This window comes from Hemicordylus capensis, chromosome 1 (assembly GCF_027244095.1).
Source record: "Hemicordylus capensis ecotype Gifberg chromosome 1, rHemCap1.1.pri, whole genome shotgun sequence".
Taxonomy (NCBI): Eukaryota; Metazoa; Chordata; class Lepidosauria; order Squamata; family Cordylidae; genus Hemicordylus; species Hemicordylus capensis.
This window is the reverse complement of record NC_069657.1, coordinates 404,656,117-404,684,024: the sequence shown is the minus strand read 5'-3', so window position 1 is coordinate 404,684,024 and position 27,908 is coordinate 404,656,117. Positions and strand designations below refer to the sequence as shown.

Sequence of the window (27,908 nt, the reverse complement as noted above, 5' to 3'; positions counted from 1 at the left end):
GGAGGCTTCTATACTTTAGATTGCGTACCTAGCAGATATTCAAAAAGTACAACCTTCCCCGTTATACAGTGGTGAAAGAAATGCCTTTAACGCCTATTGCATTTAAAAATACAAAACGACGGTCTCAACAGCCACTGAGAGGGCGCGATTATTTTAAAGCACAGCAACGAAAGACAGTTTCTAACTCTGCTGCTTTTCTTGGTTTTGACCAAGAAAATTCCGATTTCCACCGCTCTTGCCCCGCACATGTAGGAGTAAAATTACAACCGGAAGTGATGGCAAAACAGCACGAGCGTTTCTCGCGGCTCTCTCTTTGATTTATTTTCGATTGGCTCTCAAGAGCAGCGAAACGACCCGTGTGCGACGTCTGCGAGGGGGCACCTGCGTGTGTTGCACTTTCTGGACCGTGGATAGCGGTCTGCGTATCTGCGGGCATGTAAATCCTCTTGTCTTTGGCGGCGTTAGTGGCTTAAAAAGAAGGAAACTAAAATCAAAGGGAAGAGATTGTTTAGAAGTTTGTACACACAAGGAGGACATCTCTAGCAAAGACGCCCCAAGAGCCATGATTGGGTGCTGCAGGGCGAGAAGGCTGGATTTTCAAGCATTGCGCGGGGAGGCTTGGGCGGCTATTGTGGGCAAAGCGAAGGGGAGTGGTGGGAGAAGCAGGCTCAGCTCCCAGGCTGGGATCCACAGCGGTCAGCCGAGGGAGCAGCAGCAGCGAACGCGGCGCCTGGAAAAGAAGGCTACTACTCTGCCCGCGATCGGTTACCAAGACTTAAGTAGCCGGCTGTTTTCCAGCGATGCAAAGAAAGGAGACGCGGACGAGTCAGAAAGGCAGAGGTCCTCCTCACCGGCCACCGCAGCTCCGGCAGACTCCGCTCGGCCCATGGCCATGGGGAACCGCAGGAGGCGGGCTTGGGAAAGATCCCTTTCTCCCCTGGAAAGGGTAAGCCAGCTGCTGCCGGAGGAATTCCTTTCTCCGGAGATCAGAGCCATGAGGAACTCGGAGGCAAAGGAATCCCATCCGGAGACCTGCGCCAAGGAAACTGGCTCCTCGCCTTTCCCCGCCGTTCTCCCCCAGGCAGAATCCCAGCTGGAGTCGATGCCCACGAAACTCCTAAGCACGCCTAATAAAAACGTCCCTTTCCAAGTAGGGGATCTGATCCTAGCAGAAATCCGCAGAAGACGCCACACCGAGTTTAAAAAGCTGTCGCAACTCACCTCCACCGGAGTGCTGAATAGCAGCTGGGGGATGATTCAGTACGCTGATATAATAGGCAAACTCCCTGGACAGATGTTCAGGACGTCGACTGGCCACGTGTTCCTAATCAGGAGGCCAGCCTTGGAGGAATTTGTGACGATGATGAAGAGAGGACCGACTATTTCCTATCCGAAGGTAGAGCTGGTAACCTAGTCAAGTTGATGGAGATGCTTTAAGGGGAACCCAACCATTTTGTAGACAATTCTGGCTGAGGGGACGCTTTAGGGTTTACAATTGCTGGTAAACCTAGTCCAAGTAATGGCTGTGAGAATATGCAAGTTTGCTTCTCTGGACATAGAACCAGCCATTTCTACCTGTCCTCTGCTACCTTCAATTATACCAAAGTTTTAAAAAACTTGCAAATTGCTTCCTTGATGTGCAGCAGTAACCCCATTAAGATGCGCCTTTATTCTGTAAGTATTAAATATCCTGCTATCACTAGGTACTCAGTTAGACTTTGATTAGCTCTGTACCTAGCAGAGGTGCTCTTACCCCTGGACTTCAGGGCCTCCACAGCCCCCGGGGGCTCCCAAATCCTCTTTAGTCTATGGGGAGGGGCTCCAAAGGCCTTTAGGTCCAGGCTCCAAAATTACCTACCGTACGTACACCTCTGGTACCTACTGCAACACTAATTGACCACCCCCCTCTGCTGAGCTAGACCACACTACTGAGCTAGATGGACCTATGGTCTGACTCAGTATACGACAGCTTCCTATGTTCCATCTTTGGAGAGGAGAGCTGTTCTTGTGGTAGCAAACATGACTTGTCCCCTTAGCTAAGCAGGGTCTGCCCTGGTTGCATTTGAATGGGAGACTAGAAATATGAACACCAAGATATTCCTCTTGGGATGGATCTGCTTTGGGAAAAGCAGAAGGTTCCAAGTTCCCTCCCTGGCTTCTCCAAGATAGGGCTGAGAGAGATTCCCGCCTGCAACCTTGGAGAAGCCGCTGCCAGTCTGTCAAGACAATACTGAGCTAGATAGACCAATGGTCTGACTCAGTTTCCTATGCTTTCTGAGCCTTCATCACGCACAACTGATGTATTTTCAAGCTGTTATCTGCAACTGAGTTAGAAGCTTCCTGTGAAGGGAAGCTGAGGTTTTCCCATTTGCCAGTTGTTTGCACCAGCTACCAGTGGGGATGTGGATCACACACAGTCTTTCCATGTATTGATGCTCCAAGCAGGGGTCCCAGTCTTGGGTCTCCAGATGTTGTTGGACTGCAACTCCCAACATCCCCTTCGGCCATTGTGGATGGAAATGATAGGAATATACTGAGTCAGACCATAGGTCCATCTCATTCAGTATTGTCTACACAGACTGGCAGTGGCTTCTCCAAGGTTGCAGGCAGGAATCTCTCTCAGCCCTATCTTGGAGATGCTGCCAGGGAGGGAACTTGGAACCTTCTGCTCTTCCCAGAGAGGCTCCATCCCCTGAGAGGAATATCTTACAGTGCTCACACTTCTAGTCTCCCTTTCATATGCATCCAGGGCAGACCCTGCTTAGCTAAGGGGACAAGTCATGTTTTCTACCGCAAGACCAGCTCTCTTGGGAGCTGTAGTTCAACAATATCTGGGAATCCAAGATATTGGGAAAACCTGCCCCAAAGCATGCTGCTGCAGTCGTTTCAGTGGGCACTTTCAATTGGGAGAAAGTGATCAATGGGAGTAATCTGCATGTGGCAATTCTCAGTAGTCATCATTGTCACTCCTTGCAATTTAATTTAATAATATATTTGCAGGAACTGTGTGTGAACTGGCCCATTGCTACTGTCCAGTTGCAGTGACAATCAGTTTGATCTGCACTAAAGTTAGATATGTAAAAGCACCCGCATCAAACACTGTTTGAATGTTAGTTTAGAAATGTTTATGTTCTGCAATGTTCTTTTAACCTGCAGGATATCAACGCAATGCTGCTACTAATGGATACTAGTCAAGGAGATACAGTGCTGGAAGTTGGTTCTGGGTCTGGTGGGATGAGCTTATTTCTGTCAAGAGCAGGTAAAAAATTGATTTGGGAGAGGATTTTATTGATAGTACTGTAGAATTCCAGCTAATCAGCTGGCTGAACCCACTTCTCTCATTCATCTTGTGGTTATCATGTCCCAAATTACCTAGAATATTTTCAAATGCAGTCCATGCCCTAGGATAGAGATTCCGAACTTTGGGTTTCTAAATGTTGTTGAATGCAACACCAAAGGCAATTGTGGCTGAGGATGATGGGACTTGTAACCCAACAACATCTGGAGACCCAAGTTTGTGAACTAATGCTCTAAATAATATTAGCTTTCAGCCAGTATCAAAAAGATGATAAGCCTCAGATCTGTCACAAGACCAGCTCTCTTGGGAGCTGTAGTTCAATAGTATCTGGGGATCCAAGGTTGGGAAACATGGCAGCTTCCTGTGTTCCTATGCTTTCTGAGCCTTCATCACCCACAACTAATGTGTTTTCAAGCTGTTATCTGCAACTGAGTTAGAAGCTTCCTGTGAAGGGAAGCTGAGGTTTGTGTGTGTGTCCATGCAAGTGTGAATTTGAATGAAATATGAATACTAGCCGACCCGCACAGAGCATCTGTGCGCTTTTTGTGGGCCTGCTGTTCCCACTCCCTCTTGCCCCCCGCCCCTTCCTGCCGGCCCCACTCCCTCTTGCCTCCCGCCGCCCCCACTCCCTCTTGCCCCCCACCCCCTCCCGCCGGCCCCACTCCCTCTTGCCCCCCGCCCTCTCCCACCACAGCCAGGTCCTTCTTACCGGGGTGGCAGTGGGCCGAAAAGTTTCCCTCCCATCCCGGCCTCCAATGCCTCCTGCCTCTGGTGGCTAGGCCCAGCCAGGCCACCGCCTCTTCCATATCTTGGACGGCCAGGCCATCCCACCGCCTCCTGTTTGGTTGGGCGGCGGCTGCTGCCGCCTCCTCCTCTCATACCTGGGATGACCTGGCCAGTCCAGGCCATCCCACAGCCTTCGCCTCCCGCTTGCTCAGGCTGCTGCCGCCGCCACCTCTCATACCTGGCACGGCCTGGCCAGGCCAGGCTTCCACACCAGGTCAGGCCACCGCCGCCTCTTCCATACCTGGGATGGCCTGGCCTGGACAGGCCAGGCTGTCCCACTGCCTCCACCTCCCAGCCGCCAGCCGAGGCCACCTCTTCTGGCCGTTTTGCTTGTGGCCCGCCCCCACCGCCACCATTTTTTCTGTCCCCTCAACTCTCGCTGGGCCCAGGAACTCTCGCAATGTGTCGCGAGAGTACCGCTGTCAAATCCAGGACACGCTAAGAGTATTAAATATATAGATACAATGATTATATACCTCCACTTTCCCCCCACTGTTGCACCGTTTTTTTAAGGCTCCTTCGGAAGACAGCATACCTCCCTGCTGCCTCGTCCCCTCCTTGCCCGGAAGTACCAGGTGAGTGTGCAAGCGCGCCCAGCATGCCCACGCCTGCCCGGTACTTCCAGGCAAGAAGGGGACGGGGCGGCAGGGAGGTATGCTGTCTTCCGAAGGAGCCTTAAAAAATGGAGTGCCGGTGGGGGGAAAGCAGGTGGGGTAAGTGACCCCTCCCCCCGCCTTTGAACCGGCCGAACTGCCGGTTGCTTAAACTGGTTCGGAGGCCCTTAAAAGGGCCTCCGAACGGGTTGGTGCACATCCCTAGTAGTGGTCCCTCTAATTTTTTTTCATCTCTGTGCAGAATGAGTTTTGTTCTGGGCAGCAGTATCAAGGCAGTGTGTGTGCACCTGCATTCAGAATGCGGCCTTCCTGATTCAATCTGAGCGGGATGTAACATGAACTGAGCGGACATCCAAAAACATGTGAGCATGCGCACACCTTAGAGAGAACTGTGATCCCTAGCCCAGTTCACAGTCATGTGAACGAGCCTAAAGAATAGCAGAGTCAGGAAAGAATTGGATAGCAGTGGAGTAGGGAAGTGAGACTTGGTGATTCACCATCTATCATTACTTCTTATTGCCTCAGGCAAATACCCCTCAAAAATTAAAGCCGAGGTTATGAAGATCATACAAGAGTACACAGGCTCCACAAAAGTGCCCCCTGGACTACAGGCAATTGGGCTGTAAGTTGCAGTTTATAATTTTTGACCTACTGGTTATTCACTGGGCTGAAAACAAGCAATGACTCTAGCACTGGGGCATTCTAATAAAAAGGATCTGCTGCCATGCAGGTTGATTTACGTTTGATTACTTGGTTAAATGCCAGATAATTAATTATAACTGAAATATCTTTAACTAAGTGCTTGTAATACTAAGGAAGAAGAGACTGTTTCCGATAGCCTGTTGTTTTATCTCGTTTGTTGTTTGTTAAACTCGTTCTGGAAAATAAGAGAACACTCAAGTTTAATTCTGTTTGTTTTCAGTTGGGCCCCAAGGACGTGTTATAAGTTATGAAGTCAGAAAAGATCACTACGGAGTGGCAAAAAGAAATTACAAGAGATGGTGTGATGCATGGAAAATAGGGCACACTGTGGAGTGGCCAGATAATGTGGATTTCATTAATGAAGATATTGTAATGGCAGCTGAGGATCTGAAAACTGTAACATTTGATTCAGTAAGGTTTTTGTTTTGCTTTTAAAAAAAATATCCCATTTCTGGAATTGTCATTGGAATATTGAAATGCAATCTAAGGGGACTGATCTTCTTTCAAAGCTAGAAAGCATTTTATAAAAATATGATATTTTTTTATCTTCAAGAGGAGCAAGAATCATCTTTTGGCTGGTAAATGTATATTTCAGTGCTCACAGTTGTGAGCAACTTCTTTTCACCTGCTATAGATGAAAGAGGAATATGGCTGTTGAATACATATTTTTAAAAGAAAAAGAAAAAACCCACCTTTCCGCACAAGGCTTCCATGGTGGTTTACAAAATTAAACAAGATAAAACCACAGTTAAAGCAGTTAATAAATGGTACTAAAAAGAGCACAACAGACTATAGAAACCTGAGTAGATCTACAGTCAAAAGCGGACAAATTTAAAAAGCCTTCTCCTGGGCACTAAAATATAGTAAAGTAGCCACTGCAGATGTATCTGGGGACAGCATCCCATCGTCAAGGTTTTGTAACTGAGAGAGCTCTGTCTCCGATAGCCACCCACCTAACCTGGGAACATGACGGCACCTGGGACAGGGCCTCTTATGAGTATATGAGTCAATTCATATGAGAGCAAACATTCCTTCCAATATGTATCTAAGTACTTCCTTATATTCAGAGATGTTCAGGGTTTAAGAGGGGAGGAAGTGGGAGGGGCTACCTAGACTGAACCCCAGCATTCTCATCCCTCAAACACCCTTCGAGAGTTGATCAGTAGGGATGTGCACAGAACCATCGACGGCCGGTTCAATGGTGGTGGGGTGGGTTTACCTTTAAAGGAGCAGGGAGGGTGCTCTTCCCCCCGCCGGTGCTGTGATTAAAAACGGTCCCACGGGTCGGCAGCATACCTCCTTGCTGCCCTGGTGTGCATTGGACCGGAAGTGCCCAATGTGCATGCGTGCATTGTGCGCACGTGCACCGGGCACTTCCGGTCCAACATGCACCAGGGCAGCAAGCAGGTACGCTGCCACCTTGAGGGACCGTTTTTAATCACAGTGCCGGTGGGGGAAACGCAAGTGGGATGGGGTAAGAGCACCCTTCCTGCTCCTTAAAGGTAAACCCCCGCTGCCGAGCCACCAGACCTTCGAACCAGTTCATGCACATCCCTAGTGATCAGGGCTGAGACAAGGTTCTGCTCTCCTTTCAGTCTTCAGCATTGCTTACAGTTAAGGAGTTGGGCCTGTTTAATTTTGGTAAATGTATGAGGATTCTGGATGATAAGCTCCTGAGAATATCAATTTAATTGTTAAATGGTTTTGTTTTCATTCTAGTGATTGCAGAGAAAATCTCAGTAACATGACTTCAGTGTTTCACTGGATAAAAAGAATGGCCAATTCTAGTAAAATAATAACTAGCTGAACCCGCACGGAGCATCTGTATGCTAGTGCACTCAGTCTTTGTTTTTGGACTGAAATGTTGTATGAATGGAATAAATTAAGCCAAATCAAAAATATATATTTTTAAGTCCCCACTATCTTTTAGATGAAGCTTAAGGTCAGCCTGCAAGCTCATTTTTCTTGACTAAGAGACAACATTTAAGAACCAGAGAGAAGCGATCTTAAACCTACCAGCGCAGCCACATGCACTGGGAGAGTCCCCAGTTCGAATCCAGCCTCAGCCAGGACGCTCATAGAGTGACTCTCTCTCAACCCTTCACAGGGTTGTTGTGCAGATAAATGAGAAATCACATCACTTACACCATACTGAGCTCCTCCTTGGAGGAAGAAATATGCCCTCCATCCAGTAAGGCAACGCAACGACATCTCCCCACTGCCTACCCCGCTTTCCTCAGTGCAACTCTGGAGGTTCCCAGCTTCACTTCTCCTTTGCTTTGGGCTCCAGAATGGCCTCCCTTAGTGCCCTCTGCTCTCTACTCTCAGGCAAGCTCTAGACACCGCTGCGCCTTCCTTTTTCAGTTGGTGCCCCCCTCCCCTAATGTGTAAACCCCGGCACCTTCTTGCCTGCAGTAGGACGTGGCTGGGGTGACCAAAGAGCATGTTGTTCCCTCCATGACGCCAAATGGCCTGCACCCTTCCCGTTGTCCCCAGCAGCCAGTGGCAGAGTTGAACACACACTCTCTTGAGGCGACCTCTCACCCCCACAGTGTGGGAAGGACCCCAAGTAGAAGCCCAGAAGCTGCCTGAAGGCTTCTTTTACGCATAATGAAGCACACGAGAGATTCAAGATCGCCACTGCATGATCAGCAAACTCCTTCTTGGGTTGTCAGGAAGACACTGGCGAGGGGTGGGGGGGACCCGCAGGAAAACAAAAACCCTACAGAGTTTGACAGAGCTCATTATTCACAATGAGACTGCATATCCCAGTAGGCTTTACTTCAGGCTGCGCTCGTTTGTCCCACTCGCCTGGCAGCTGTGCCTGTCGCCACTCGCCTGTTCCTCCCCCACACCCACTCACCACTCATCCCCACCCACTCACCCATTCGTCCCCCTGCTCTCCCGGCAGCTGCTCATGAGCTCTCTAGTTCTCCCTGGCTCCCCCCTCCCATCTTCATTTTGTTCTCTCCCCTGTCCCCTCAGCCGGCCGGCCTAGCCGCCATTTTCCCTCCCTACTGACTGGCCTGGCCGCCGCTTTCCCTCCCCACCGGCTGTCCCTGTCTCTATCTGGCAGCTCTCTGAACTCTCGCAAGAGCTGCCACGCATGGGATTAGCCATGGGTCCATTTAAGAGAATTATATAGATAGAAGATAGTGCCACATCTTGCACTTTTAATATCATAATTCACCCTAACCTAAGAAGCCCTCCATTATCTCTTGAACACTTTCTTTTTTAATGGAATATATTTTACTTTGTGGTGCAGAAGATCTTTACACTGTAGCAGAGTGTTACAGAGTAGAAACTTAGGCTTAAGTTTATTGAACAACGTTACTAGGGTTTATCATTTAACTAAGACCAAATTATAAAGAACAGTACTACTCTGAGTGAAAGATTATCCTAACAGAAAAATAAGCCTCAAGCGTCTAGTCAGAAACACAAACTGACCAATCAGTCTACAGAACTGATGATTGACATGAATATTCAAAACTCCATCCCAAGCCTATACACCGATGTACATACATCACATCAGTGGTAAGAACAAAGACCATATATATACACACATACATCCCAACATTAACTACCATAACTGACAACTTATAAGGAAAGCTCTGGTTTGATTTTTATATGTAAAATCAGCATTACAAACCAACCATTTCCCTCTTTTTGTCCATTTCACACTTCCACTCAAAATTAACAAGCTTCTTTGGAACACTAACCATTCAGCTGCCAACTTCAAATTCCCTTGAGGAGTTCACTCAAAATATGTTCCAACATTGTCCCTAGCAACCTGGCTTCAGTGTTTACACAGATCTTTTACAATAAGCAATCAGGGATATATAAACATGTTGGTTTATTAGCCACTTGCACTGGTATAGCTCTAGTAATGAGTGTCTGGTCCTATGGCACTAAATATTTGTTTAATATTTATTTATTATTATTTATTATTAAAACTTTTATACCGCCCTTCCAAAAGGCTCATGGCGGTTTACATATAACATCACATTATGTTTTGAGACTTGTTCTGATATATTGACGTTTACCCCATGCTCAAAATGTGTTTTCAATTATCACCAGTCTTAGAATGCTACAATCTGGGTGGGTGGGTAATGTGGGTACATGTTATAGAATCAAACTCCTTGTCTTTGCCTTTAAACTTCATCAGTTTATCTGTTTCTTCTACAGATAGCTTTGGATATGATGACCCCACAGAATGCTTTACCTGTGGTTTTCCAAAATCTTAAAGAAGGGGGCATTTGCACTGTTTATCTTGCAAAGTGAGTATGAGTTTTGCTCATTTACAGGTTTGTTTACATTGTCAAGATTTGCTTTTAAAGTGTAGTAAAGTGTGCAGTCGAGTCGTTGTCAACTCGTGGGAACCACAGAGCCCTGTGGTTGTCTTTGGTAGAATACAGGAAGGGTTTACCATTGTCTTCTCCTGTGCAGTATGAAATGATGCCTTTCAGCATCTTTCTATATCGCTGCTGCCTGACATAGGTACTAGTGGGGATTCGAACTGGCAACCTCATGCTTGCTAGGCAACAGCTTGATTAATCTATCATGTTTTAGAGTCTTTAGAGCTCTTTGGGTAAATTCATTAATAGTACTGAATTTCTCTACAAGTATCACACAGGTTATTGATCTGTTGGAAGCCATCTCGCTCAGCAAGTTAACCCTTTTTTGTGAAAGGATAATTGAAGTGACACACAGAGATTGGTTAGTACTCCCAGCTACATGGAAACATTGTCGCTTTTTCCAAAATATGGAATCCAAGCACAACATGGATGATGAATCAACTTGGTATAATGAAAATGATGAGGTTCCTGCTGAAGAGAGTGCTGGTGATGATGAAAATGATGGTATGGAAGGAATTCTAGTAAGACCTTGTTTTGTGACGGTCACTTGAATAATATTTGCAGTTGCACATGCAGTATCAAAGAGATCTGGATCTGTGTAAGATGCAATTAACAGTCTGATCTGCTGAGTACCTGCAAACTGCTGCTGCACTGACCATGCTGTAAAGGCCTGGTGTGTGCTGTGTTTGTCTCTGAGGGGTAAGGGAAGTATGAGAGCACAAATGTTGAGCACAGAGGGGATGGGCTGGTGGAATAAAAGATGGGATTGACGTGAGGAGAGAATGTCTCATGGGGGCATTATTTAAGGCACAAACAGGAATCTGGAAACTTGGACAATAATATCTGTTTTATTTTATTTCAGAAGTTTTCGTTTCTGACAAGGCAAAGCCTCCTTACATTGCTAGACCTTTCCCTTGGCAAATTGGCCACACAGGTAAGAATGACTTTATAAATATAGCTTTCAAAAGCTACAATTTCATTACTGCTGCTGCATTTTTCATATGCACCATTACTTTTTTAAAAGAAATGTAATTAATAAATCTGGAGCCTTAAGACTCATGCTTTTATTCATTATACACATATTGTATCAGTATTGTTGATGAATGTTTTTGTTTCCTTCCCATACTAGCATTTCTTGTCAAGTTGCGGAAATTTAATCCAGCACATCCAAACACTGATACCAATGGTAACTGCTAATTTGAAGACTGCACTTTACCAGAATAATCAAAATTGTATATTTGTTGTAATTTTTAGGAAACCAGAGCTTCTAATTATACTGACAATTTTTGATATTGTATGTTTCAACAAAAATAGAACTTAAAGAATAATAAACTTAAACAACAGATATTTTGAAGAGTATCTTGCATTTCTTTCAAAAGATTAATTGCATTCCCCATTAATTTCTAAACGTGCCCGGAAGTATATTTATTCTTCAGGTTCAGTAAACCAGTTCATAGATTTATCTTGACTTGTGTAGCTACTTTTTCTTCCTTGGTTGGGTAGTTTTCCACAATCTGTGGAAATCAGGAAAAAAATTAACATTGTATTATGGTGAGTACAGTGCAGTTGTTCTGACTAACCCGATACTTATGTCCAGGGAGGTTACATATTGGAACAATGGAGAATACCAGGACAAAAACCTTATATTCCCTAGCTAAATAAAACATGTTTTAAAGGGACTTGCCATTGGAACTTTACACTTCCTCAGGATTCATCTGTGTTCCTCCTGGCATTTGATTCTTTCTTTAATTTCTTACCATGCTTTATGCACACTGTGATGGCAGATGCCGCTCCTTTACCAATTACTGGGTTCTGTCCCATCATTTGATAATACGGAGAGGCTTCTTTCTCTTCATTAGCAGTGCTTTTACAGTTGCTCTGGAAGATACTACCCTATGTTTGTTACTATAATAATGAATCAGGTTTTAAAGAGAGAGACTGAGAAGTCACTAAGCATGTAGAATCACTTTCTTGGTCCTGGGCAGTGATCCCTTTTAAAGAGAGAAACTGGTAGACCTGTATGAGTGACTTTGATACTCATGTACATGTTCTACTTTTGTGGTTAAATCCCATGGGTAAATGTCATACTTCATTTCATTTTCCCCCTGTCCTGTTGGGACTACTTTTTGAATGCTTTTTCCACATAAATGTTTCCTCCTTCCAGAAGGTGTGTTTGTTTTTGATTTTGCCCATCAACAAGAATTACAGGATGCTGAACTACAAAAATGAATGGTTTCTCAAAAATGTTCATATGTTATAGTTGTGATAAAAATTACAACATATAAACATTTTTGAGAAACTATTTATTTTTTAAAATAGTGATTCACTATGATCCAACCCAGGCCTGTGTGTGCATGGAAGCTGGTTACATGCACCTCTCTCTTACTCAGTTAGGAATTACACATCCCAATCCATCAGCCAAGGCAGTGTTCCCACAGTCTTTTTAAAAAGCTGAAATCCTACCAATCAGCTGTTTGGGTGCTGAGGTCTGGATTTCATCCATTACCTCCCCCACTCCCCCTTCCCTGCTCAACAAGTGACTGGCAGGATACACTTCTCCATATCCAGGGCTATGCATGAACAGTATGGGCCACTGCTCTTGTTGGATCAGGGCCATTATAACTACCATATACATGATTGTGTTGTAACTGGTTGGTATGTAACTAACATTATTTAGAATGTAATCTCTTTCTACAGGCCAAAGTAGAAGTTACATCTTCCAATTCTCAATGGCAAGAAAGAATATAAAGTAATTTCTCTCTCAATTCTTGTTAAACTTTCATTGCAGCCATGAAAACCTTAGAACAGAACAACATATTGCTGTAGAACTGGTGTATACATTTAAACTTCTGCCAAGTCAGATACAAAAATTGGCTGTCTAATGACTTGAAGTAAGGCCTATTAGCTGACATCTTGACTAAAGCTATGTGTGTGTGCAGAAGCACTTCTGCTTCAGGAGTGTGGGTGCCTGTGTGGTGGAGGGGGCAATTTTTGCTGTTCTCTCCTTCCCCCAGAAGTACCCTGTGCAGTGCGAAAATACATCTGTGAGTCATGCAACCCTCAGGAACATATTTTCATGTAGGAGAAAGCAGCAAAAATCTCTCCCCCTTGCACACAGGCAACCTACGTGCATGCTTTTTTTTGGCTGCATGCACACATCTTTAGTCAGGATGCTGGCCACTCAAATCAAGGAGGCTCTTCTTGGTAACATGGATAGGCTGTGCATCTTCAAGCACTATGCAGCAGTCAGTAACACTTACTTTTATGCTAACCACACCATACCTTGAGTGTAAGAGCAAGGAAGTGGCTCCAGGAGCTTTTTCTCAGCTGGAAGAGAGTCCTGCAATCCCTGAGGTACATGTTGCTCCGTCATTTCCAGAGTGCCATTGGAGGAAGAGGATGATAACCCCAGCCGTACGTATCTTATTCTTTTACCACAAAGCAAACAATCTACCGGTGTGGCATTAGGTCCTCGAGGCAACTGCACTTCATCTCTGCTGTTATTTCTTGTGGCTCCACTATGATGCAGAGAACGTTCCCGTTGCCATATATAATGTGTCGGAGCAATAGCCATTACCTGTATTAGAAAATCTTAATTCTGAAGTGGAACTTCATCAGAAAAACAACAAGCAAATACAGCACCAAACTCATCAAGGCTTGGTGTTTTGGGATTTTTTTAGTTGTCAGTGAGACAGTAATAGAGAAATTGGAACTTCTCAGAACTGCCCTGGCATTTGTTAGGGAAGTTACATGTTTTCTCTTATGCTGGGAAAATCTGATGAGTTTATGACACAAATACCTTTCTATTTATTATCTGTTATCACAACTGTTTAATTATTTACAAGATTGCAAATGATTAGTCATAGTTGAAGGTTTAGTTTCTGAAGTGGCTAGGCACTGATGCTTTGTGATCGCACCTATGAAGGCCTGTGTAGTTCTATGGTAATTAAATTTGATTTAATTAACATACAATGCTTGTGTTTATGACAGCCCACTCAAAAACTAGGTTTTTCTCCAGGGGGAACAGACAGTCCCCATTGCAGTGGGAAGTCTCCCTGCATGGCTACAATCCTATGTCCACTTATTAGGAAGTAAACCCCTTTTAATTAAATAGAACTGACTCCTGGGCAAACATGCATAGACTTGTGAGGGGGGAAACAGACTGTTCTTTGACGTGGTCTCTGTCTCCTACACTACACGAGTCTTTCTTCGTCTACGCTTCAGTGAACATCGTGGAGTCTGCAGTTCAACGAGTAGGATCCAGTTATCCCCTAGTTGTTTTTCTCCCTGCTTCTTGATTTCTTTTTTATTCTTTCTTTATTTCTCCATGTAGTAGCGTTTTTTGTTATTTGTGTTTTTGCAGGTTTTTTCCTCCCATGGAGCTCACTTGGCCCATGTTTTTTCCAAATCTTCCATCGGATGCAGAAAGGAGGTTACACCATTTAGACATTAGGAGAGCACTGTCCTTCGTTCAGAGGTCTGCTGAGTTGAGAAAATCTCCTTCCTTGTTTGTTCTGTACGATGGGCCATGTAAAGGTCTCCAAGTTTCGGCCCAATCCATGTCTAGGTGGATAGTTTCCACAATTGAACTTTGTTATCAACTGGCTCATGAGCGGGGACGAACGGTAAAACATGGACACCACTTTGGGCAGGAACCTGACATCCGTCCTGAGTACGACCTTGTCCTTATGAAACTGAAGGTACAGTTGGTCAGCCCTCAGGGCCCTCAACTCACTCACCCTCCTGGCGGAGGTAATGGCCACCAAAAAGGCAACCTTCCAGGTGAGGAGACGGGGATCAACTGAAGCTAAAGGCTCAAATGGTGGCTGTAGTAGACCTGCCAAGACTACTGACAGATCCCAAGCCAGTGACATAACCGGATCATCTGGGAACATGTGTGTCAAACCTTTCAGAAAACATTTTACCACTGGATCTTTAAACCACGAAATTCGGTCAGAGGGGGAACATGCCACAATGGCAGCCAAATACACCTTAAGGGATGAAAACTTTAAACCAGATTCCTTAAGGGACAACAGATAATTACACACATCTTGTACAGATAGATTAAATGCATCAAACCCATGTAGGGAAGGGAAGGAAGTGAAATGAGTCCACTTGTGCTCATATGCCTTCCGTGTGGACTGCTTTCTAGCAGCAACCAGAACTTCCTTAAGTCTCAATGGGAAGTCAGCAGGACCTTCCACGCTGTCAGGTGGAGAGACCAAACATCCGGGTGGAGCACCCGTCCCTGTTCCTGAGACAGCCTGTCTAACCCGCTGCCAAACACTTTAGGGTTGGAAACCAAGGCCTCCTGGGCCACCACGGGGCTCTCAAGATTACCTTGGCTGGATCCACCCTCAGTTTACACAGGACCCTTGGAATGAGGGGAAACGGGTGAAACACATACAGAAGAGGGCCCATCCAGGACAGGATGAAGGCATCACCCAGAGAACCCTCACCCTCTCCTCCCCTGGAGCAGTAGAGGGCACATTGTGTGCACATTGTGTCCTAGGATGCAAATAGGTCTAGAGTCGGGACCCCCCAAGTTACAAATATGTCCCTCAGAACACCCTGATTAAGGGTTAAGGCACACTCTGTTAGGTCTGTGGCCTTTGATCGGGTGGTCCCGTTGGATGCTATATGTCAGGCAGCTACTTGGGCTTCACCCCATTCCTTTATCCACCATTATGCAATTGATACCAGGGCACGAAATGATGCTGAATTTGGCAGTCGTGTGCTGCAATCCATTTTCAGTTAATGTATTTGTTTCTGAAATAAAAAGTTCTGGTGGATTATATTTGCTTCTGTTCTTCCCTCCTTCTTGAGTGCTAGCTTGTTATGTGCCCATTTGTGTAGAAGACAGAAACCACGTCGAAGAACAACAGGTTACTCACCTGTAACTTTGGTTCTTCTAGTGGTCATCTGTACTTCTACATGACCTCCCGTCCTCCCCGCAGGTTTCACTGAAGCTGGACTCTGTGACTGAGGAGATGAAGAGTGGCACAGCCGCATATAGCGGCTGAGGGCGGGGTTCCCACGCAAAGCAGGAGAATTGACCTTGTTAGATTCTAATGATGTCTCTGCGCAGGCGCATAGCCCATTTGTGTAGAAGTACAGATGACTGCTAGAAGAAGGTAAGTAACCTGTTGTTTTAGTGGGGAAGTATTAATATTTATATATATTACATGGTAACTCACTAATTACTAGCTGAATGTAAATTATAAATTTCTTATTTATTTAAAATATTTCTATACCGCCCCAAACTTGCATCTCTGGGCGGTTTACAATTAAAATCACTTAAAACATTAAATCAATTAACAATTAAAATCATTTAAAACATTCAAACATTAAAACATTTAAAACCCAATATTAAAAATATTAAAACTATAAATCTAATCAAAAGCCTGGGTGAATAAATGTGTCTTCAGTGCCTTCTTAAAAGTTGCCAGAGATGGGGAGGCTCTTATCTCAACAGGGAGTGCATTCCAAAGTCCAGGGGCAGCAATGGAGAAGGTCCGTCCCTGAGTAGCCGTCAAATGAGTTGGCGGCAACCGCAGACGAACCTCTCCAGATGATCTTAACAGGAGCTGGGGCTCATGGCAAAGATATTCTCTTAAATGTATCTCTTGATGCAGGGAGTGGAACAAAACTAACATTTCCTAGTTGTGTTCTGGAGATATTCTCATTTAGGTTGATTATTTATTTATTTATAAAAGCTAGATGTGTTATTTGAAGGCTGCTGTCTGAAAACCTGATTCCATCTGTATTTACTGTATAGTAAATTCCACTGACTTCAGTTGAGCTTATTCTCAAGTGGATAGGATTGCAGCTTTAGAGTTGTAAATTACTGTTATTTTGCATGCTTAACTATTTTATGTTTCCATTGTAAATGTTACTCTATTTTTGGTTTAATACTTCCCACTAATTGTCAATGCCATACTTTTTCTTATAGGAAACTCATTCTGCTGAAGATAAATGCATTTTAGCAATATTTTCAAAATGTTCCACAATCAGTAATAAAACTGAGCCAGTCAAATGATTTTGTTGATGTTTTAAAACTGTTCCTTCATATGGTTGCTGAAAGCACAAGAAGATACTCAATTTCAAAACAAAATAAATTGCTTTTTAAAATTCAGGTGCCCTAGTCTGTAACAAACTTCCATAACAGGAAAATATCTACATGAATACAAAATATATCCTCCTTACCTCCTCACAACAGCGTCTGCTTACAATGGCCCTGTAGTCCATCTTGCTCCATAATTCATCTCTTAGAATTAAGAAATCAGGGAAGAGTTTTCTCCAAGTTTTTCCTAACGCCCATGGGAAAATCTCATATTTTGACTCTTCATCATCTTCTTCAACAGTATTGGCCAGATACCTACAAGGATGTGAACAGCAATTGACTTAAATACAATGGCAATCTCAAATGTGTATTGCTAAGGCTTCAAACATACCCTAGTGCTTTTCTTTCTAAAATATATATACTATCATTCTAAATTATTTTTCATTTGGAGAAGTGTTACCAAAATGTATGTTTTTTTCCAAGATGACAAGAATTATCCTGCTCAATAATTCTCTTTATCAGCGTAACCTGAAGTCAGAGCTATGTATACAGCTTCATGCAAAGTCAGCAAAAGCCCAGAATGTGTAACTGAGCACAGATTTAGCATCCTAAAAACTTCAACTTTGTTTTCTTGAAAAAGCTATTTTTTATCTCTTACAACTGTAAAAATAGTTTTGAAAATGCTTAAGCAATGCCTGATGAAATATCAGACGCCACATTCCCACAATTCTCACTCTGTTCTCCTTTAGATTTTAGGCCACAATCTGGCTTTTACATAAAACCTGACTTAATATAGCATAGCTGTAGTTGTCTGCTTAAAGTGTTAATTTATTACCCTCCTGCTTTGTGTTTCTGCTATTTTTCTGTTATTTTTGTACTGATATGCTTCGTTAGCTTCTTGTTTTTGTCTGTAATGCTTTTGTTAATTGCTTTGAGTTATTTTTCAAATAAGATAAAGCAGAGTATATAATAGTAATACTCATATTACCATTAGAAGCTGACATCCAAACCAATGCTGCACCAGTGCTACAGGGAAAGAATGATTTTTGCCAACTTCCTCTTCCCTCTGAAGCTCATTGTGCCCACTGAAATATGTCCCTGAAGGTCACATGACCCTCAGGGATATGTTTTTGGAAGCCACCGGAGCTTTCAGATGGAAAGGGAGATTGGTGAAAATTGCCCTTTCCCCATAGCACTGGCAAAGCATTAGACTGGATGTCAGCCAATATAAGTGCTACTACTAACAGTAATATTACTGTTATCACAGAGGCTTGTGCAAAGTTCAATGAAAAGGTTGTTATAGCAACACAAAATCCAGGGACATTTTAAAAGCAAAGGGAAAGTATTTATGAATAGTGTTATATTTTGCTTATTTTGATCTCATAACATTACAGGAATTATATTATTCAAATGTGATATGCCTATATACATTGGTTCACACCTACACTTGAACCCTTGTCAAAAACTCTAGCAAAGACTTCCTAGATACAGTATCTACTGGGATCTTTTATGTGGCTAACCAGTTTTGCTTTCTTGGTTCTTAATTCTCTAGTCATTCAAGAATATTAGAATGGAAGAAAATTAAACTTATATTTAGAAAGAAATCTCACAGCCCTTTGGAGACAAATATGCTGTTGCAGAAATTATGGACAGAGATGTAAAACCAGTGCTGTAGCCAGCAAAAGGATGGCCGTGTCCCACCCACTGGCAGCTGTGTGATGTCCATGAATGTGATGCCCCTGTGTGATCAAGGTGTGGCTGCTGTTATTATTATTTATTAATTCAATTTCTATATCGCCCTTCCAAAAATGGCTCAGGGCAGTTTACACAAAGAAATAATAAATAGCCGGAGGGCCCTCTCCAGCCCTCCCAAGCTCATTTCCAGCCAGCATATATTTCCCTTTCTCTCCCTCGCTGGAGGGAGAGAAAGGGAAATAAATGCATCCAGCCAGCAAACGCTGGTTGGAAATGAGCTTGGGAGAGCTCACACAGCAATCCAAAGCATGGGCCATGCCCCCTTTGCATGTGATGTCATGCACAAAGGGGGCATGGTCTGGGCTCCAGCAAGCCCATTCGAAACCCCCCCCCACCACCACTTGATTGCATTTCCAGCCAGTGTTTGCTGGCTGGATGCATTTATTTCCCTTACTCTCCACTCTGGAGAACCTTGTGAGCACTCCTGATTGCATTTCCAGCCAGCATTTGCTGGCTGGCTGTTCCAGCGAGGGAACAGGAAATAAATGCAGCCAGCCAGCAAACACTGGCTGGAGATGTGATCAAGAGGGCCAGGGTAGGCCCTCTGGCTATTGGGCCACACCCCTTTTGCGTGTGATGCCACGCACAAGGAAGGCGCCGCGGCCCTTTTCATTGGCAGCCCAGGTTCTTTAAAGCCTACTGCGCAATGGTGGCTCTCCCCCCCTCCCCCGTTTAAAAACAGCATGTGTTAACCCAACTTATTTTATCAATATTAGTAGTGATAAACTAAACTAGGTTAAGACTGTGAGGAAGCATATAAGGGGCTGGCCCCAACACAGCAGCAATATGTGATATAATACAACCCCAGCACACCCCAATACAACCCGAGCACAGCATCCCTTCAGTGGTTGTTGGTGTCTACCAGCTGCTGGGGCTAGGTTCTCGCCTGTTGATGGGCCGTCCTCTTCTCCCTGGCCACTGCTCATTCCTGCCTCCACAGAGCACCCCACAGCCCCGTCCGCGGAGATAAGGATGGCTGGTCACACCAGACAACCTAATCCTAAATACTTATAGGTGTGGTAAGACTAAATTTCTTTCTTCAAAGTTCTCTCAAATAATAAATACCCTTGAGAAAATGTCCCTTGTGTTTTAATCTAGATCAAAAAATTTACAGGATACTTACAGAGCAATGAAGAAATTAAGCCGGGTGTGTTCATTTATACTATAGCCAGCCCTCTTGAAATAAACAAAAGTCATTGCCAAAAGGTACTGTTGAAAAAGGTAAAATATTAACATCTTTCTTTTCTATTTTTTTTATTTCTTAAAATGATAATCCTTTTTAATCTTCTGGAAACATCTGCACAAACAATGTTACTTAGATTTACCAACTAGGAAAAGCTCACACGATGTATTCATTAACTGGACAGTGAGGTACTAAAAATTCATTTTAGCTGCAGCAGTACACTGACTTGTACTACTGCAGTTAAAGCAAAATGAGGCCAACAACTAGAGAAAATCTCCCTTACGTTATGCTGTGCCAAAGGAGGAAAAACCTAAAAGTCAAATTCTAAGCAAGGCTTATTAGCAGAGGATCCAGAGGATAGTGAGGAGTAGCAGACCACCCCTCCAAATGATTTCCCCGCTATCCATTCTCTTACTCTACATATCAGATCAGATAAGGAGCATAGATATATCACAGCAAAACCAACAAATTTAATACCCAAATTTGAAAAATCTGCCCGTGGGTTTTAAATAATAATAAAAAGTTTCCCTCTCACCTCCCATGTTCTAGTCCTGCAAATAGGAGTTGATGGAAGTAGCAGAGAGGAATTCCAGGCAAGCTCTGAGGCCACAGCATAACACCCACCCACCCATAGCCTATTCTGGAAGATTCACCAAACAGAACAATACAAAACAAAAACTTGCTCCCATAATAGTGATCTCTGCCCCACCTTTGCTTCACCAAGTGAGTTATTCTAGAACCACCCCGCTTGTTAGGAAGTGCTGCCTGATAGATACTTACTGGGTAGCTGGTCCCATTGAATTGTGGGAATTATCAGTGGCACAGTGGGGAAATGCTTGACTAACAAGCAGAAGGTTGCCAGTTTGAATCCCCACTGGTACTATATCAGGCAGCAGCGATATAGGAAGATGCTGAAAGGCATCACCTTATATTGCACAGGAGGAGGTGATGGTAAACCCCTCTTGTATTCTACCAAAGAAAACCACAGGGCTCTGTGGGCGCTAGGAGTTAAAATCAACTTGATAACACAGTTTACCTTTAAACATGCTTAGGATCAGGCAATTTAATTTTATTTAATCAGATTTGTAAAATTTCAGTTTAACAGTGCCAAGAAGAAATGTATTAATTTCAAAATATTAATTTCAAACAATATCTTGGACTACCAAAATTGATGGAACACATTTGCTGCAAATGTGCTCCATCAACTTTGGTAGTCCAAGATATTGCTTCTTGTTTCTGAAGAAAGGTTTTTTTAACAGGATTACATTGGATAAGATTTCTTCAAAGCTCCTGAAGAAGGCTTTGGCCAAAATGCGTTGAGCTGAAATAAATAAGTTTACAGCACCATGGGACTTTTGTCTCTTCAATTGCATCTGCTTATTTAGACTGCTAAAACAGGAATTGTGGCATGCTAGATGTATGACAGTACATGAATAGTAGGCTGTATTTTGTTTGTGGGTCATAAATTTTGTTTGTGGTCATAAATTATGCAAGTCTTCAATAGAAACATTAAATCCTCCATTTTATTCCTTAAAGTTGCCCTGACTTCAAGATAACACCAAGCTTTACCTTGTCTGCAATTTTACAGCAACAATCCATCCACAAGAAATCTTGAACTAAATCATCATCTATTAAAAAAAAAAAAAGCCAGTTGTGATATACCAGTTATAAAACAATTGTTTTGATAGTCTTAGTGAGTGGTGTTTTTTTAAAAAACCCTTTAATAAATCAAATTAAATTTTGAAGGAATGATTAGTTTGGGGAGGTAAGAGAGGCCACTGTTATGCAAAGCCTGAAGAACATCAACAATTAAAAGTGACTGCTAAGAAGCCAAAATGGAAATCTCTGTACATAGATGGATGTGTCTCTAATTGGAAGCAGAACTGGGTCACCTTGGGCAAGTTACTTAGCCCCAGACTAATATACTGTATATCACAGAAAAGCACTTTGGACACTGGGAAATACTATTGAAATGTTAAGTAGGATAATGGAAATGTACTCAGTGCATTTTACCAAATGACTATCAAGGAACCTACCAAATAGTTTAAAGAAAGCTGTCATTTCCTGACGTTGAATAACTAGGCATGAACCTTTTGGCCGTTTTGATCTATTATTGTTCATGTTTCTTTCACAGGTCTCCTGACTGTCCTTAAATTTAGAACGTTTAAGGCTAAGGGCTTTTTTTTGCTGATATGATCTGGATGCACTTGATTTTATATGAACAGTGACACTGAGAGGCGTCTGACAGCAGCTCTGATTATGTTTCATTTTTCTAAGTGAAGTTTCCTGTTAAAATAAAGAATGAATTGTTAACTGAATTTTCAGAACATTTTCAATAAAAAAGGCATAAATCTGCACTGACTTTTAGTATAATGAGAAACTGTTGTGCATGTATTTATGTATTTATGTATAAAAACTCTTGTGTTTCTTTTGTGTTATCCCAAATTCTCCTATTAGTTCTTGCTTGATGGTGTAAGATGTAACAGTAGTGCACAGCTATTAATGTAATTAGTAAAGTACAACACCTTTGTAAGTTATTTAAAATTATAAAGAACTTTATAAACAGCTATGTAAGTTACCTGTGTGGATCACAGCCACACCTGATAAAGCTATTAATATGGCATCCATCCAGTGGCTGTTGCTGGTGTCTGCCTTATGGTTCTTTTTAGATTGTGAGCATTTTGGGGACAGGGAGCCATCTTATTTATTTACTTTGGTCTTCTATTTAAGCCGCTTTGAGAACTTCTGTTGAAAAGCGGAATGTAGTAGTAGTAGTAGTAACACTTTTGGGATAACGGATGACACAGTGGTTCCTATCCCAATATAATTTGCAAACTGGTAAACTGCCTTCAGATTGTGACTAATTCCACATTCTTACATTTTCGGTAAAGTTGTGTATCCATTATGATGATGAAGACAGGAATAGTCTCCACAAGATAGTTATATATTGATTTAGGATTTAATAATGCACATTGCTTTTTGCATATACTAATGTAATAAAATGGTTTGGTTATTGTGCAGTGAAGGTCAGAATTGGGAATCTGGGTTTTTAAACATATTATACAAGTCCTAAATAGAATGCTCAATATATTTCATAAACTTTAAGCATTACTATTAATCAAATTATGAATCTAAAGCTTTTGTACTCACTTGAATGAGTACAAAAGGTGTTTTCAGCTTTTGTACTCGAGTGTAAAACTCAGATGTAAAAATACTGATTAGTAAACATAAATGACATTCAGAACTTTTTTGTTGAAAAGTGGTGTATAAATAACAGTGGCTCTTGGAACCAGTTTCCCAACAAGTCAGCAAGCATGGGCAGAGTGTGATAGCGTGAATTTGTTCTATTCTTTTTGCTCAGCTCTCTTTCCTTTAAATTACTGGGAACTGGTCAAAATCATGGTGACCCTATCCACTTCCACATACACACACTTTAGTGAGAGTGGATGGAAACCTCCCAACCAGTTTAAAGCATATATGTTTCACTTTTTGTACTGATAGCCAGTGTTGGGGGGAAACCATTCCTCCCTTCCTTTCAAGGATTCTTTTATTTTAACTTCATTTGAGGTTTTTTGCTGCAGGCCCCACATCCTGATTGCCTGACCTTTTTCCTTTGGTTCTTCTGCCCTTGGCCCAGGGTTCTGAATATCATAAAACATGGAACATTGTAAATACTGAACAGTGACCAATGCTGGGTGCTTTAATTCATCTTGTTATACTTCAGCAGATCCAGATATTATTGTTGTTTTTAAAATTAGGGAGACTTGCTATTTCAGCTAAAGTCTGAGTAGAGTAAAAGAGAGAGATGTATCTGTTTTGTGGGATCACACATTATTAATTTATTATTTCTCTGTGTAAACCGCCTTGAGCCATTTTTGGAGGGACGGTATAGAAATTGAATTAATGAATAATTAAATTAAATTAGATATGCCAAACTGCACAGATTTGCACCTCTCTTTCAGTGCAGTGACTTTACAGAGAGCAATGATATGTGTGTTAACTTAGAAGTAAGTCTCACTGGATTCATTTGGATTTACTCCACAGTAAGTGTGTACGAGATTGCAGCCTTAAACCATTTTAAGCAAACCAGACCTTTTGTTTTGTGTGCGCTTTTAAAGATATCCATATACAAAGTCAAGGGCAGCTTTGAACATGTGTATTTAAATAAATGAATACATACAAATTAACAATTTCTTTTCCCCTACCCTGTGTGTGAATGGTAACTTACCCAAGGAAAAGTAATGGATAGACAGCTGACTGTTAACAGGATAAAAAGACCTCCACCATTTCTTCACAATATCCATTAATTGCACTCCAATAAAGAACTGTGTGAGAAGCAGGAAAAATTATGGTGGCTACTGTTTGTGCCTCTCTGCACTGGGTTTTTGCCAGAGATCAGCTCAGCTCCTTTGCCTTTTGGAGCTTCCAAAACAGGGCAGGGAATGGAAATGGCAGTGCAAGAGTCAGGGCCATAAAAGCAGGATGGCAGAATGCATCACTCTACTTTACAAGTTTTAACAGTAAAAATGGGCTCATCCCCATCATTTTTGAGAGTCCAGAATCAGTACAAACTCCTTAAACCTAATAGGAAAAACAAACATGGTCTGCCAGCCATTTTTGTCTGCTTTAAAATGGTTGGCAGGAGTGGTAAGGATAGTGACAGTGGCCATATCCAATTTACTTACTTTGCAGAATTTTTTTTTTCATGTTTACAGAAAAATACACATCTGTTATCTTGTATCCTTCAGTGTTTATGAGGGCCTCTGTGGATATTCTGTCTGAGGGTAGATGTTCTGCTTAAGGAGGCATGTACTTCCATTTCAAGGGTCAGGTTCTGGGGGGGCCAGAGGGTGGAGCTAACACACCCCACACCCCACCCTGATCCAGCTCTGCCCCCAATATCTTAATGCTGTCTTCAAGTATTCAGGACTGTGCATTTTCCTGCCAGAAAAAGGTCGGGGGTATATCTGTGTGTCTGAATGAGAGACTTTACCTCCTGATTTAACATTATTGCTGCCCACCCAGTGCTGTGTTTGAAGGAGATTAGCAGTGGTGCGAAGGGACAAAAACTCTTGAAGAGTGATCTGTTGCTGCCTTGAAAAAGCAGCATTGAAGCAGTGGCTTATTTCTCATAGAATGTGCTAGAGTTGTGATAGAACAAGACTTAATGTGGACCTTTCAGGCCTGTGTTGGTTTTGGGGGGGGGGCTCCCCCATAATGAAAGTCTATGGGATAAAGCCCAACAAGGCTTTGGGTCTACTGGCACCTGGCAGCATTCAACAGGAAAGCTGGAAACATCAATAAGTGTCACAATTACCTCAGGCTATGTGGCCTATATAGGGAAAAGAAAACAGGCTGGATCTCAAGTTGCCTCCACCAATCAAAAATTCTCTTCAGATTGACATCTTCCTTCTCTGCACAAGTGAATTCAATATCATTCAGGATCCCAGCTCTTTCACATCCAATCAGAACCCAGGTATGATCAGTCTTAGCCAATTAAACTACTAGGGGGTTATCAGTCCACTGGCAAAGCTGAAGCATGTCTTGAAGCAGCAGTGCTAGCAGCTTGTTCCCCTTCAGGCCAAAGGCAAATGCAGTGCCATCCAATCAGGAAAAGGTGGGCCTTGTTGCTATGATGGGAGACAGGCCAGAAAGCAATCCTCAAGTCTTTGGTCTACGCAGGCCATTATCTACACTAACTCTGTTACTAAGGTGATATGTGAGAAGCAGAAATCTAGAAATCATGCAGTTGATCCTTCTGACCTATATAATAAATTATCTGTATTCTCACAAAGATACATAGAGAGAGCGAAAGAACACAGGGGTGGTAGGGATTGAGAGCTTGTGCGGCAACCAAAACGTTTTTCCTTCTGCTTATTGTATTGTTTGGTCGATAGATTAACAGGGGAGGTGAAAATGAATGTATCAGCTTCTTAGCTTGGCCAGACTGATCGATGTCCAGAAATTGAGTATAAAGCAATATATGGGCCATTGTGCACAGGGAAAATCTGCACACATTCTGAACCTGGTTAAGATATACATTATATAATGACATGATCATAAAGATGTTTGCACTCCTAATTGTATAACACTAACACAATATGTAAAATGCATCTGCCACAGCAATTGGACTCTCTCTCATTTTAAAAAGCTTGAAATAAAGCTAAATTTCTAGCTTTACTCAAAAGAGATCTGAGAAGTAAAGGGGTTGCCAAGATGGTCAGGAGATCAAGCTTTATTCTTTGTAACTTACCATTCCTCCCCATGGTCCCCAGCCCTTTCCACTTCTCAAGATAGACTGTGTGTGTGGTGGTTAAAGTGTCAAACTAGGACTGGGAACTAGGGAGACCTATTCACATCCTCACTCAGCCATTAAACTTGAGCTAGTCACAGAATTTAGAGCTGGAAGGGACCTTGGCAGTCTTCCAATTCAACCATCTGCTCAGCACAAGAGTAGTCACCGGCTCTCAGCTTAACCTACTTTACAAGATTGTTGTGAGAATAGAATGACTGGAGGGGGAGAACCATGTACATTATTTTCTTTTGGGGAAGGGGAAGGTTACAGGAGATTACAAATGTAGTTTTTTTTAAAAGCCAGTGGGAAAGGTTTCCCTAATTGTTAGAAGAAACTGAATATTTGCTCAATTGGTCAGAACATCTTATTTATTTATTTATTTATTTATTTATTTATTTATTTATTTATTTATTTATTTGAGACATTTAATATACTGCCCACTTCAAAGACTCCGGGATGCAAACAGGCAACATTAAAATTACATGCAACAGAAAAACAAACTGCAGGGCAAAAGCCTTAGGGCCTCTGTGTTGCCCATTTAGTGCAAGCACTCAAACATTTTCCTTATGGATAATGAATATGGATCATTCCCATCCTGTCCATTTTCACAATGGTGGGAATTATTTAATTTTTAATTATTCATTATAATTTATTTATTTATTTATTTGATTTCTATACCATCCTAACAAAAATGGCTCAGGGTGATTTGCATTGGTTTACAATATAAACTGTGCAGGGCAGTTTATATTGGCTGATATGATGCACGCACTAATGGAGCTGTAAGTCTCAGTTGCAGGGCTGCAGCAAAGCCGGAAGACAGCCCTGGAACTTTTAAAAACCCGCGGCTGTGCAAGTAGTGTTACCACATTTATCACCATTCCCATGCTGCACTGTGATGGCTAGAGAGAGAGACCAGCCCAACCTCCTTCCTTTACTACCTAACCATCATTCAGGAGGAGGAGGAGATGGAGATGGTGGTGAGCTACTCAGTTGCTTCCCTTCCTGGCTCACTTTTCTGGGAAAGGAAGAGAGGAAACATGGTAGTTCACCACTATCTCCTCCTTCTCCTGGGCAACAATTAGATGGCGAAAGGAGGAGGATGGGTGGGAAGTGACATGTGGGCTGTGAACAGGCCAGGCTATCTCTGTCGCCATCACACTGAAGCAGAATTAGACAGGTAGAGTGGTGGGTACTAGGGATGTGCACAAAATCGGCTTGGCCTGTTTGGTTCGAATTTGAACCAGCTTTGAACCAGGGTGGGTAAGTTTGGTTTTGGTTTTGCTTGAACCCACTACCGCAGTTCAGTTTGAATTTGAACCCAGTTTGAACCGGTTCTAAAAGGTTCTACATAGGGTATAATGGGGACTTGATCTGGCCCATTACTCCCTATGTATAGCACCTAGGGGCACAAAACAGGGGCGAGTGGTAGGAACCCAGGGGTGCCAACCACTCACCAAACCCTGAAGCAATCAAACACTCCTATGATTTTTAATGAATTTTTGAAGATTTTTCCAATTTTTGCATTTCTCCCATAGAGAATAATGGGGATTTGAGGCAGCCCCATTCCCCCATTTAGGGTCTATCTCTATCAGAGTAGCTTTTCTGGTCTGCAATGAATCCCTATCAAGATCTCTCCATACACACACACACACACACACACACACACACACACACACAGAGATAGATATATACACACACACACACAGAGACCAGGGAAGCTACTCTGATAGAGACAGACTTGTTAAAAGGACAGTAAATGAAAACATTCCTGGGAGAAACCCATGAACCCCAGCAGCTTGGGGCTGCTGGGAGGGGGAGTTGTGGCACAACCCACCGTGCCCCCAGACTCACTTTGGG

General features: G+C 42.8%; 2 protein-coding genes across 11 annotated transcripts; one reads left to right on the top strand and one right to left on the bottom strand.

Moving 5' to 3' along the window:
• The first annotated feature begins 63 nt into the window (after positions 1-63).
• TRMT61B (tRNA methyltransferase 61B) lies at positions 64-11,102 on the top strand. Of its 3 annotated transcripts, none has more exons than XR_008318924.1 (7): positions 65-1,396; positions 3,157-3,259; positions 5,621-5,811; positions 9,586-9,677; positions 10,024-10,116; positions 10,618-10,689; positions 10,885-10,901. XR_008318924.1 is itself a non-coding variant. In XM_053306420.1 (7 exons), the coding sequence occupies exons 1-7, from the start codon at positions 563-565 to the stop codon at positions 10,950-10,952; spliced, it is 1,596 nt and encodes a 531-aa protein (XP_053162395.1). In that variant the 5' UTR covers positions 66-562; the 3' UTR covers positions 10,953-11,102. The 3 variants fall into 3 exon arrangements, 2 of the variants coding, with proteins under 2 accessions (XP_053162384.1, XP_053162395.1); XM_053306420.1 differs by having other exon boundaries at positions 66-1,396; positions 10,024-10,259; positions 10,885-11,102; XM_053306409.1 differs by having other exon boundaries at positions 64-1,396; positions 10,024-10,259; positions 10,618-11,102.
• SPDYA (speedy/RINGO cell cycle regulator family member A) lies at positions 10,585-26,152 on the bottom strand. Of its 8 annotated transcripts, none has more exons than XM_053306447.1 (8): positions 26,010-26,151; positions 23,985-24,081; positions 21,793-22,042; positions 21,326-21,384; positions 19,697-19,782; positions 16,962-17,133; positions 13,038-13,332; positions 10,585-11,269 (listed from the first exon to the last, which is right to left on the bottom strand). In XM_053306447.1, exons 3-8 carry the CDS (start codon positions 22,022-22,024, stop codon positions 11,181-11,183), a joined length of 933 nt encoding a protein of 310 aa, XP_053162422.1. In that variant the 5' UTR covers positions 22,025-22,042; positions 23,985-24,081; positions 26,010-26,151; the 3' UTR covers positions 10,585-11,180. The 8 variants fall into 8 exon arrangements, with proteins under 8 accessions (XP_053162422.1, XP_053162411.1, XP_053162430.1 ...); XM_053306436.1 differs by lacking the exon at positions 26,010-26,151 and adding an exon at positions 25,074-25,364; XM_053306455.1 differs by lacking the exon at positions 26,010-26,151 and adding an exon at positions 24,750-25,012.
• Between the last annotated feature and the right edge of the window lie 1,756 nt (positions 26,153-27,908).

What these genes read in the sequence shown, in the direction of transcription:
- TRMT61B (XM_053306409.1), top strand. Translation starts at nt 563, where the DNA reads ATGATTGGGTGCTGCAGGGCGAGAAGGCTGGATTTTCAAGCATTGCGC. An exon ending in CTTATTTCTGTCAAGAGCAG is followed by an intron (nt 3,260 to 5,620) that starts GTAAAAAATTGA and finishes GTTTGTTTTCAG; the next exon opens with TTGGGCCCCAAGGACGTGTT. An exon ending in TGCACTGTTTATCTTGCAAA is followed by an intron (nt 9,678 to 10,023) that starts GTGAGTATGAGT and finishes TTTCTCTACAAG; the next exon opens with TATCACACAGGTTATTGATC.
- SPDYA (XM_053306447.1), bottom strand. Translation starts at nt 22,024, where the DNA reads ATGAAACATAATCAGAGCTGCTGTCAGACGCCTCTCAGTGTCACTGTT. An exon ending in AGCTTTCTTTAAACTATTTG is followed by an intron (nt 21,385 to 21,792) that starts GTAGGTTCCTTG and finishes TTTTTTTAATAG; the next exon opens with ATGATGATTTAGTTCAAGAT. An exon ending in GCTGTAAAATTGCAGACAAG is followed by an intron (nt 19,783 to 21,325) that starts GTAAAGCTTGGT and finishes CTTTTTCAACAG; the next exon opens with TACCTTTTGGCAATGACTTT.